Source organism: Neopsephotus bourkii, unplaced genomic scaffold (genome assembly GCF_033783945.1).
Source record: "Neopsephotus bourkii isolate Nb327-2 ecotype Australia unplaced genomic scaffold, CSIRO-AGI_Nbou_v1 NB_1417, whole genome shotgun sequence".
NCBI classification, from domain to species: domain Eukaryota; kingdom Metazoa; phylum Chordata; class Aves; order Psittaciformes; family Psittacidae; genus Neopsephotus; species Neopsephotus bourkii.
The window spans coordinates 369,665-381,742 of record NW_026901894.1 but is presented as its reverse complement, the minus strand read 5'-3'; the positions used below and the strand labels follow the sequence as shown (position 1 = coordinate 381,742).

The window sequence follows — 12,078 nt, the reverse complement described above, 5'->3', positions numbered from 1 at the left end:
AAAACCTGTACTGGCAGCAGAGATCCAGCGAGTGGCATTAACTGCATTGGAGAGACTGCCAGAGAAGGCGTCCTCCCATGCAGCAGCTCCAAGAACTGGCAGTCGGTAGCTCTCATAAACTTACAGGTCGTGTGTAATGATAACGCAACAGCAGTTTGATACATACTTCCTGGACTGCCTTCTATGAAAAGATTGAGATTTCCCTTGAAACAAAAAGACATCTGAGGTGAAAAAGTGATAGTCCCAATAGTAAGCCTTGAGGAAATTCGTAATCACCTTCTGTTTTCCTGTATGCTGGGGAAATCGATATATTTATCGATTTATAACATAGTATATCGATATATTTATCGATTTGTAACATAGTTTATCGATATACTTATCGATTTATAGCACAGTAATTTCAGGAATACGAACCCAAAATGCAGTAACTAAGCGTGGCTACCCGAGCGGTTCTCACCCCCTCTTCAGCACAGAAGCAACTTAGATTCAGATGTTGTTCAACAAGATGCCACAAGGTGGCGGTCTCACGTCTGCGAGGAGGAAACATCTCTCTTCAGTCTGTGTGTGTGTTAGATTCTTGCTCCCTCACTTCTTGATCCCATGCCTTCCCTTCCGAGTCTGGATTGTGGTTTTATTACCTTCTCATGTCTTTCAGCTTGTAGAGGCCAGCCTGCCTCCCTGGATTCCAGGCTGTTGTAGCTCATGTGTGCATACTTCTCGTCTTCTGAGTTCTGATCAAGTCAAAGAATAACTTATAATTGAAATGAGGGTTTTCTTTCTAAAGAGCTCTGATCTACAGCCTGTTTATAACTATAGGTTCTGGTTTTTGTTTAAATCTTTATTCATGACTTACTGAACTGCTCCTTTTGCTAGTAACTGCTTTCTGCATAACCAGGCTTTCTGTCATCAACCGTATTGTCTGCTCAGTCAGAAGGGAAAGATGGAAAGAATGATAATATTGCAGATGCACTGGTGTGCATCCTCAGAGCTTTAACTGAATAAGTGTCAGCACTGATGCGCCTCAACGTTGTCTATTGCAGCAATACTGAAAAGTGGAGGAAAAGGAGAGCTGGGTCAGTTGACGTTGACGTATGTATCTTATGCATGCTAACTTAGTATTTTCTCCCAGTTGAAAGCAAATGCATATAAAGGAGAGAATTATGTAAAGATCGCTACTCTAAACCCATCACTTCCTAATCTAAACTTGTGAATGGAAGATTGCCTTTCTGTGAGGAAGGGCACAAAGACTGATGCAGCCATGAGAATTCACTGTGTGCTTTTCTACCTGATTTAAATGGCATTTTGAAGATGGGGTGGGACAGGGAAGAAATAAGTTCTTGAAGCACCTCAACAAAGCAGCTCACCTGAAATGTGAAGCAGCTCGATTATAGCTCACCCCAGGTCCTCGTGCCCTTGGGTTTGGTGTTTGCTTTTATGTTTGGATATAGTGTTGTCAGTAGCAGACTGGTTTCAAGCGCACTCTGCCTCTTCATGCTATGTGACTTGTGTGATGGGGAATTCATATTGGAGAACCTGAGACTAAACTACTTCTCTCCACCAGGTCCTCTGTTGTGTGCGGTGAATTCTGCCTCTCTCCTTTCAAAGAGCCCAGGTAACCCGGGTCTTTCCCCATGGGCTTAGCAGCATTGTACAGCCCAGTGTGGCTCAGGTACTGTAAATATTTCCAAACGAATAATAAATGTCTAATGAGGCCATGAATACCAAATTGTGAAGCACTGGACATTAGATCACAAGTATGTGTGGGATGGGAAGAGCAGAAAGCTTGAGTGCTTCATCTGAGCCTGTCAGAGGGGTGACCTAGGAGTTTGGTTGTTAGGGCCAAGTATGGATAGAGATCAGTCAGGCAGAACACTTCCCTTATATTGCCAGAGGTACATGTATTTCATGCTGGGTTCCACAAGTTAGGTACGATAAGGCAGATACCTGGAATCTGAATAGTGATGAAGATAGAGTGGTGCATTCAGATGTAAATTCTCCTATGTATCTTAAACACCTCCTCTTGAGAGTGATGCATTGCCTGCTGAAAGGACCCATTTCTTCACGATGACTGGCTTAGGCTATACAGACACCTTTTGGGTGGCCAGAGCAGCAGGGAATGACTTTGTGATGAGCAGGAAGTTTTATCAGTGGGAAGACAAGGAGAGAATACACCAAGCCCAGAGTGATTCACTACAGCCAAATGGAAAAGAGCTTCTGTAACCACTCTGTTTAATGTTATGCGCTGCTGCTCCTTTGCAGCGCTTGCTTTTCAAGCAGGAGGCTACCTGACATAACTGGGTTACAGCAGCTCCACTGGAATGAGGGATAGCCTCAATTCCAGGTGTGTTTGCCTGGGGAAACACAGGGGTGTCTGTGAGGGGTAGTGCAAGGCGATCTGTTCAGAGGCCAGCTCTGCTCACAGTGAGGTGCTCTCTAAGAGGACTGAAACGTAAGAAGCACAGAAGCTGTGCAGGCAAAGGGGAAGCACACATGGCAATGGGTAAGAGGCTTTCTGAGAAGCTGACAACTGGGTAGGTACAACTGAGCATGGTGAAGAAGGAAGGAGCTAGACCATCTTTGAGATCCCTGCCAACTGTAACCATTCTCTGATTCAATGATCCTCAGACAGTGCTGATGAGTAATCCCACTTGAATCCCATTCGAGTCTTCCATGGCACCAAACCCAACAGAAAATAGTGTGATACCACCAAGTGCTACAGTTCTGTTAAACAGATTTGAGACGAATTATGTCAAAACCGGCTTCTAATGGTGGCACATTTTGAGTCATCTAACGTAAATGATTATGGTATCAAACACACAAAGCAGTTATGGTAAAATGTGTCTGAATGACTTGAGTTAATAATTGCATTGTTGTGAAAGCTTCATAATGTGGTGCTCTTCATGCTGTCACAGCTATTGCCTATGCACATACAACATTCTGCACAATAAAACTAATGTGCTGCTTAGAGTGACAGAGCTGAGGACCTTCTTTTTCTCATGACATTACAGGAAAAGCTACTTGATAAAACTGAAGTCAAGTCATAGAATCATAGAATAGTTAGGGTTGGAAAGGACCTGAAGATCATCAAGTTCCAACCCAAAGAAGAGAGAATGTAGGACAAGGAGTAATGGTTTTAAACTGGGAGAAGGGAGATTTAGATCAGATATTAAGAAGTTCTTTCCTGTGCTGATGGTGGGATTCTGGCCCATCTCTGGCAGTGTTCAAGGGAATGGAACTGGATGAGCTCTAAGGTCCCTTCCAACACAACCTGTCTGGGATTCTATATGGCTGGGTTTCCAGTAACTGCAGTGTTTGTGCTCAGCCTAGCTCTCTTTTAAATGAAAGAAGAGGCATCATCAGGTGCTTGAGAGAAATATGGGTTCATACCAGACTGCAGCTAAACCCACACGTTAGACACTACCCAATAGAGATCTGCTACATGGCAGCAGATATTTCTTGTCTGCTGAAATCACTGTGGTGGTGGAATGCTTGTTGCTAGCTTTCCTCTTTATCAGTGAATCAAGTTGTGCTTGCACCTCTTTAGCATTGCTTCCAGCTGAGCTCACACTGACAGGAATGAAATGCTTTGAAATGTATCTGTGAGCTTCTCAATTCCAGCAGTATTTCCAAACTGCTCGTGTTTCCCTTAGACAGACTTTGTATGTTTCAGCATCTGGTTGACTCAGCCAATCTTCAGCCAAAGCTTGTTAGTTGGGTCTTTTATGTTAGCTGTCTGAACATCCTTCAAGGGAGATGCAAAGGCAGACTCTGACATGCCACCATGTAGTGGCAGTTTTAGAGCCAGAGACAAATCTTGTACCTCTTAGAGACTTAGTGCAGATTTCTGTTTCTGATTGAGTATGATCCTTGTAACAGTACCCTTAATTTACTGTGCAAGGTGAGCACACACCTGGGAAGTTCATAGTGCAACCAGGGTCTTCCACAGCCCAGACCCCACAGTGCAGAAGGGCTCCTGATGCTGTCACCAGCCACATCTGACAGATCCCATCTCTTCAAGAGGACTGGCTTAAACTATGCAGACGGGTGACTGTGTATTGGAACAACAGGCAGTGACGGTGCAGGGACAGACGTGAGAGGAGAGCTTTTTCCTTAGAAGCATCTCCCGAGGAGCTGGCCCCTGCAGGAATAGGTGTAGAGAGAGCATTGCTTCCTGTCTGATCAGACAGCATCTTATTAAACAGTTTTTATTCTGTCTGATGAGGACAGAACAGCATTTCTTTTCAACTGCATTCCTTTTCAAGCTCTGTGAGCAAAGAAAACTGAAGGAATTGGATATTGCTGTACTTAATAATAGAGATATTCTGATCTGGGGGTGACTTCAGAGAGCAGTTCAACATCTACAAGTGCAACCCATGGGTTTGGTAGACCAGACTCTCCCAAAAATGCATTTCATTTTCCCCCAGCATTTCACCTCTGCAATGGCTGTTTTTATTTGCCCCATCACATTCTGTTAGCTTCCTTCAGAGACATCTTTTGGAGCTGCCTCTTCTGTTTTGTCTTTTTATCTCTTTTTTCTCTCAGATTCCCTTAACTCCTTTGTCCTTTTAAATAATAAATGCACAAATCATTCTGAGTTACACATTTCCTTCTTCTCCCGTTCTCCTTTGCATTCGCGTGTCTTGACTGACAATGGCCGGAGTTTTGCAATTGGGCTGTTTCTCTTTCATGAAACCTAAGATTTTGTTATTGTTGTCTCAGTTTTGCAGATTTCCCAGGGTTCCTCCCTGATGCTTCACATGAGATGCTGCTGTTGTGAGGTTATTTTGTCAGTTATTCATACAGATTGTGCTGTCAGGGGAAGCAAAGGTTGTCTCATGAGTCAGAGGGCTGGATCTATTCCATGTCTATGATAGGGGGCTTAGAACAAGGCTACCAAAGTAAGGTGGTTGCATGGTGGGAACCTTCTTAAACTGCAGATGCCCCATAGGATGAACTCCCAAGCTTTAGCTGAAATTATTGGTATTAGTCCTTAAATCTGTGACTTTGAGCTTAAAAGTATTTGTTTTCAGCAAATACTTCCATCTATTTCTCAGTTTTTATGAGCCATTTGTCTGAAAACATTTTTCTGTTTTAAGGATTTCTAAGGGTAAGGAAGCAGGGTTATTGGTAATTAGGAAAAGTACCTTTATACAGGTGAAAATGTTTTTAGGGTAACTGTAGAAGGTAACAGCAGAGCTCTAAGGCATGAGAGTACCTGGTGGCTTAAGATGCACAGCCTGTTTTGGAGACAGGCTCCACCAGCCTGTGCACTGACATTTTGTGCTTCCACAGTAGAGCCAGAGGGCAATGCAAGAGACACCAGGAGCAGCAGGTGAATCATCCTGGTGCTGTTCCTCACTGTGGAAAAGCCTCTTCCTGAACTCATTTCTTCATTTGCTCCATCCACGGTACGCAGGCAGTCACCTGGTTGGTTAAGCTTTAGGAAAGAAGGATGCAGGAGACAGACTAGCTGATGTTTGCCTTGCGTGCTGATTGGTTCATTCACTTCTCTTGGATACGTGGGATTCTGATTTGTGTTACCTGAGACATGGTGTTGTTGCATAAAACACAGGGTTAAGTTCTAATACTCCACAGCAATGAATTGCATTAAGCTATTGGACAAGAAAACAAAAAAGCACTATGATGAGGTAGAGGCGTTACAGGATATTAAACAATAGCACAAAAATACATGCTGCTTTCACTTCATACTCTGCTCTGTATGCCAAGCCAATCCAGTGACACATCTTCTGTCAGTGTACCACTGATGCTTACTCAAAGATGCGAAAAGCAGTCCTTCAGCCATGGTTTTTAATAAAACCTCTTCCCGTAGCAGTGCTTCCTCTTTCATCTTCGTATCCTCTTTCTGTAGAAACCATCCCTACATTGCTGCAGGATGAAACCCAGCAGATTCATGGGAAAAGGCTGCAAACTGGAAAAACACTTCCTCTCTCTGATGCTTGAACAGCAACTGGAAGCTGTGGGGTTTTGCTGCACAATCGGCACTTAGTTGGCTTTTTAAGAGGCTTGTTTTGTGTCTCTGTGGCTTCGATTTTATCTGATGTTCCTTCCCTGTGTAACAACCATTGCTATAAGTGCGGCCCTCCTGCAGCAATGTTTTCATCCATGTGCTTACAGGTAATTTTCAATGCAGAACTCATAGTTCATAAGTTGTGCCCTGCAGAAAGCTGATGGTGGCACTCAGAAGCCCAGGCTGGAGTGCATATGGCAAAAAGCAGGCACTTAAGTGTGTGTTCATGGCTAGGGTTGCAATGGGATGAATAAAGAGGCACTTACGGAACCTGCTGTTCAGAACAAGGACACCCTCAAGCATGTGAATCCTAGGCTTGAGGAATGAGCTCTTCCTAGCTCATAGAAACTCAATGGATCTGGATAGCCAGGAGGAGGAATGCAGGCTCAAACAATGAAAATACAAGACAGGTTAAAGCTTGAATCCTGGGCAGTGTGTGAAGTGCATGATTCCATTATTCATGGGGACAAAGTGGGTCTGTCTGTATCCTGTGCCCACTCTGCAAGTGTGCATCCCCACACCACTCTCCCCTCACCTCTCACAAATCCCATTCTTTAGTTCATAGGTTTGTAACTGCAAAGGCACTGATCTTCAGCTACTGCAGGCAGGAGAATGGGGACTGTAAATTGTGATGGGCTGCTCTGTATGGGCTGGACAGCTTGAGCAAATTGCATTACTTGATTATCCTGTCCTTTTCCCCATCCAAATCGGTTAGTGCTGAGAATGCCAGTGCTCCAGTGGAAAAGGGAAAAACAAACAAGGGAGGGGGAGCATGCCTTTGTTTCCTCCTAATGCATCTGTTCCTTCTGTTGGCTTACAGAGAGAGGGAATGGCCATCTGACAACATCATCAATATGACCTTTCTCTATGAGCAGGCAGAAGGAACAGATGCATCAGGAGGAAATGGAGACCTTTTTTTCTCCATGTAAGCATTGCTGCTCTGGAGGTATGAATTAACTGCAGGTATGAATTAACTGGAGGTATTGCTCTGCAGGTATGAATTAACAAAGAGGTGCCCCTGGTGCAGTTTGCCTGTGGGTGGGCTCACCTCACCCTCAGCACTGCTTAAAAGGTAGAAACAGGCCTCCTATAGTAGTAACACCTAGTTGTGACAGCAGCGAGCATACTGGGTTTTGATGATAAGACTCCTCTTGCTCTGCCTATAACTTCCTGTTATCAGGCTAACTTAGGAAGTCAGGTGTAGAAATGGGATTTTGGGTTCATTTGGGTTGGTTGGTTTTGCTCTTTTTATGCAGAACTTCATGCAGAGAACACCGACAGAAGATACATTTAGCAGCTTGATATTCTTCCCTTCACAACGTCTGGGGATTTTCCCTGTGTTCATTTGATGGCATTAAAAATGAATGGGGTGACTAAACGGTTTACAGTTTTGCATATTCAGTTAACATGAAAGCAATTGCTTATGTGTATAATTATCTCCAGAATTATTTGGATCATGCAAATGGCATTCAAACCAACCGCTTGTAGCTGTTTTCCAGGGGATGTGTCATAGTTGATAGTAAGAAAACCCTACACTCTGAGCCCAATATTATTGCCCTTTCAGAATTTACTTCTCAAATTGTCCTCCTAGAGAGTGATAACTTTCTGTTTTCACCAGTTTTCACAGTGCTTCCAGACCTCAGCAGGGGACTGGGTATTGAATAGAGCTTATATCCATCACTTTAGTGTGAGTCTTAGGTGCAACAACACTGGGATCAATGCTCAATCCATTATCCTCTGAATTAAGAGGGCCATACTGAGCCAAGTGAGTGTTTTGACCTCCCATGGCTGAGCCCTAGTCAGTGACTGTAGATACAGAGAGAATGGTCAAACATGAACGCATGAAAAAGGAGCTTAGATTAAAATGCAGAAAACCTGAGGACTTGGTGCTGGCTTCCTGAACACCTCCTGCTTTATGAAAGAGGCAGAAGGGATCTGGCAACCAAAGTGTAAAGGTACAAGCATTTACTCAGGATCAATAAAGTAGGCTCAAAGAAACACCCCTAATCTGAAGCATCACCAGCATGGTTTTGCAGGTGGGACTTTTTAACCCTCCCACATCAAGTTTTGACCTTGTTTGAATCCAGGGATTGTAGCACTTCTGAGTCCTGCCAGACTCAGAAATTATGGCAACTTGTGAGGCTGTGAAGGAGGAAGGACACCCTTATGTGAGTCCTGGGAGTCTGGAGTGGGAGAAATCTGGCCGCAAGCTGTTGGGATGCAGCAAATGGCAGCAAGGCCTTTGGCAGAAGGGTGAAAGACTGAGCAGAACAGGCAGGATGCAGTCATGAAAACAGACTTTTATATAACGAAGATAAACCAGAGATTCCCAGAGCAGATGTGGTTCCCAAAGAATATAATCTGTCTAATGGGTAAAACATATACTTAGCACAAGACTGTATACAATGAGCATATGCTGAACTGATTAAACACAGCTCAGTTGGTTTATTCTACTGCTTTGTTACATGTGCAAATGCAAAAAACATGGTATCTATCTGACAATAAACCAACAGGAAACTAGAAGTGACCAAACATCAAAGGGATTTTGAAGGTTGACAAAATAGTTGCCTAGCTTAAAGACTGACTGAGCAGTGAAGGACCATACCTCTCAGTTTGGATTCTAGATCGAGTTATGAGACCACAGTAACTTGTGTTTCTTTGGCTGCAGTGGGTCTTAGGGACAACAGCCATAGATGGAGTCCTGATGGGAGAGTAATGTAAGGTAGAAGTTTGCAACCTGTGACTTGCTCTGCTCTCACTCACTCTGAATGTGTAATTACTACAGTGCAGTGAGCTGCTTGTGGGTTCAGAATGAAGCAAGTAAAGGTTAGGTTGTGAGAACAAGTGTTTTCATACCATTACATTTAATTATACACTTTGTGTAAGTGAAGAACAAAGGATCCTGCTGAAATCTTCTACTACAATGTTTCATTCATTCCCTGTTTCGTGCCCTGATTACTTTTTATTTGAGTAGAGTTTATGTCCTTGTGATATAAGATCACCAGCACAAAAATCCTGCAAAGGAGTTCCTTTCTTTCCTCTCTTCCCTTCAGCTTTACAATGGCCATAAGTTGTTAGATGACAATTTGCTGACCACAGCGGGTTGTTGTTAGTGGGACACTTTGAGTTAAAATTAGACAGGAATGGATGCTGTAATTGTTAGAGAGGGACAGCTGAAGAAAATCTTAATGCAGCTTCAGGGCGTAACTCTTAGGTCAAAGTCTAGAGCAAGACTCCTGTGTCTGCCTTCAAGAGAGAAGATAAAACCCAGTAGCTTCTGAAAGATGGATCTTACTGGTCTGCAAAAGGCAAACAGCTCCACAGGCCTGTGCAGCCCTGCTGAAAGCTCAGCGGTTTCCCTAGCAAAGTCCTGACACAGTTTTATTCCTGCCAAAAGCCAGTATTGACACAGTGCAGCTGGGTTCCCTGGTAGTTCCCAGCTCAGTGGGCTATTCCTGTTAGGAAGCACAACATATCCAAGCAGCACATTGCTGTTAAAGCTAGAAAAATTTCATTGTATAAGAGCAGTTTATAGTCTTTATCCAGGTGGTAGTTTTGGATGTAATACACTCTGAACGCATGATGAGGCATAAAGCACACTAATGTTACCAGGATGAAGAAGAAACTCTTTGCCTGAGCCCTGAATTCCACATGGGAGTTGATGTCAGGCCAGTATTTCAGTGCCAGCCTATAGATCACGAACAACTGCATTACGGTGAGCACAGCACAAACTGCCACCAAAACCCCAACCAAGCAGTAGTTGATGATCACCATGTGTGCCTCTTGTATCTCCTTGTGGAACTGAAAGCATTCAGAGGAGTGGTATGTCTTGGAGGTGCCATAGTATGACAGAAGAAGAGGGGTGATCACCAGGGCTCCCACCAGCCAGACAGCACCCACCCAGGCTGTAGTGTAGCACCTCCGAAACTCGAGGTGGAAGAGGCGCATGATGATGATGCCCACATAAAACACAAAGGTGGCGTACATGTGGATGTAGAGGATGATGCTTGTGAGCTTGCAGGCGAACCTCCCGAATTTCCATTCCCTTAAAATGTAATAGCTGAGGCGGAAGGGGATGCTGAGCAGCATGAAGGTGTGCAGCACCAGGAGGCTGACGATGAAAACAGTTATCACAGACTGCGATCGCTGCTGGAATAACTTGCGGGACATCATGATGACCCCAAGGGTGCCACCAGTCAGGTTGATGATGTACAGGGCTATGAGAATGGTGTGGAGCCTCTCTGAGATGTGTGGCAGTGTCTCGTTGTTGGAATGGTTCTGCTGGGTTGCACTGCAGTTCAGCATCCTCCTAAGATCCCCCTTCAAAGGTGGCTGAAAGTGAAAAATACAGAAACGTGAAGAAGTTGTACCTGTAATTCGTTGATATTTTATGAAGGCACCTGTGCCATCTTTTAGCGTCTTCCTGGATGGGTGCAGGGCACCCATAAAACAGCAGCAGCCTCAATTTCTAGTATAGAGCACATTAAAAATGAAGAGCTGCAGCTAAAGGTTGAATTTCTTCTTGCTTTGGAAGAAATTGAACTGTTCTGAGTCTCTTTGCTATAGAATTTCACCTGAGCTATTCTACTGCAAATACCTTGGCTATTCTAAGCTAAAACTTAATTTGGGAGCAATCTTCTACAAGATACATACAATCCTATTGGTGCTTGTTGAACATAGCCACACACAGCTGCATTCTTATGTAGACTTAAGGCATAATGTGGACTGACCTCTGTACAGGTGATTTCACCTGTAACGTGATAGACTGCCACTGCAAATCATTGTCAGAGAATCTTCTTATGCATGAAGCATGAGGCAAAGCATCCTTAAAGACCTGTGCAGTGTTGGGTGCAAGACTGATACAACCCTTGCTGTTTGCTCCCTTTTAAAATGCATGATCTTAGGAGCACTTAGAGGGTTAGAATTGTATATGTGCTGCGTGTTCTGGAGACATGCAGGAGGAATTCCCTTTCCCAGAAACTTGGCTATAATAGAGGTTTCACAAGCCTGAAGAAGATGACTTCCAACTTTTGGCATAAGTTCACTTTCTAATGTAGATTGTTAGTATTTCAAGCTGGCTTTAAGAAGGTACAACCTTTTTGCTGCTATGAACATCATAATTACAGCTGATATGCCAATGTTTCCTATTACTCAGAAATACATTATGCTTTTTTCACTATGTATAGATATAGCATTAAATATTACCTCATAACCTCTTAGTTTTGTGACTTCCTTCTGCTTGTCGTTTCACACATCCATAGCATGCAGCATATATAACTGATGAGAAAAGCAGGGCCTTTGGTGTTCCTGTCTGACCGAGAAGGTTGGGGGTTTTCTCAGCCCACATACAGGAAGGCACAAGCCTTTTTTCTTGCTTCACTGAGATAGCAATCGCGTGTGTTCAACATCTAATACTGTTTTGCTCCTGTGGAGAGAGCTGCTAAAACCCTGCTGAGCTGTCAGAGCCCAGCTCTGTGCTTGGACTTGTAGGGCAGTGCCCCCCATCAAGTGAAGAAACCTGCAGCAGAGCAAGGGGTTTTCATTATAAATGCACTTTCTTCCTCAGCTTGCCTTGTGTTTAATAGTGAAGCTGAATGTGCCAGAATAACAAAGTGTTGAGCAAGGGTTACCAGAAGGTTTCTCTCTAACATGCTGTCAGATGAGGCTACTCATTGTTTAAGTGTTATAAGCAAAATAAGCTTCAGACTTATATGAAAAGTGACTTGATAGTTGCTGCTGTTAGAAAAGAAAGACATGCAAAGGCCAGTAGTGCTGGAAGCTTGTGCCTGAGCTGCAGGAGTGAGTTCTGACCCCAGACTCTTTCATTACTAGAAGACAGCTCACTGAGAAGAGGCAAGCGTGGAGACAGGGCTCCTCTAGAGACATTGAAAAGAAGTTCCTTGAGTAGAGATTAAACAGAAAGATGTCAGCCCACCTCTGCTGTGGTGTGAGGATGGTTTCCTCTGAGAGGTTTCTCTCCTATGATTAAGTAAAGTCGTTAGGAAGAGCAAGGCGTGAAAGAGAACTAATAGAAGTGAATAAACACATAG

General features: G+C 43.8%; 1 protein-coding gene across 1 annotated transcript; it reads right to left on the bottom strand.

The window, feature by feature from the left end:
• Window positions 1-8,163: 8,163 nt before the first annotated feature.
• LOC133220102 (probable G-protein coupled receptor 141) lies at window positions 8,164-11,382 on the bottom strand. Its single transcript, XM_061367950.1, has 2 exons — window positions 11,234-11,382; window positions 8,164-10,360 (listed from the first exon to the last, which is right to left on the bottom strand). The coding sequence occupies exon 2, from the start codon at window positions 10,331-10,333 to the stop codon at window positions 9,470-9,472; it is 864 nt and encodes a 287-aa protein (XP_061223934.1). The 5' UTR covers window positions 10,334-10,360; window positions 11,234-11,382; the 3' UTR covers window positions 8,164-9,469.
• Window positions 11,383-12,078: the final 696 nt, after the last annotated feature.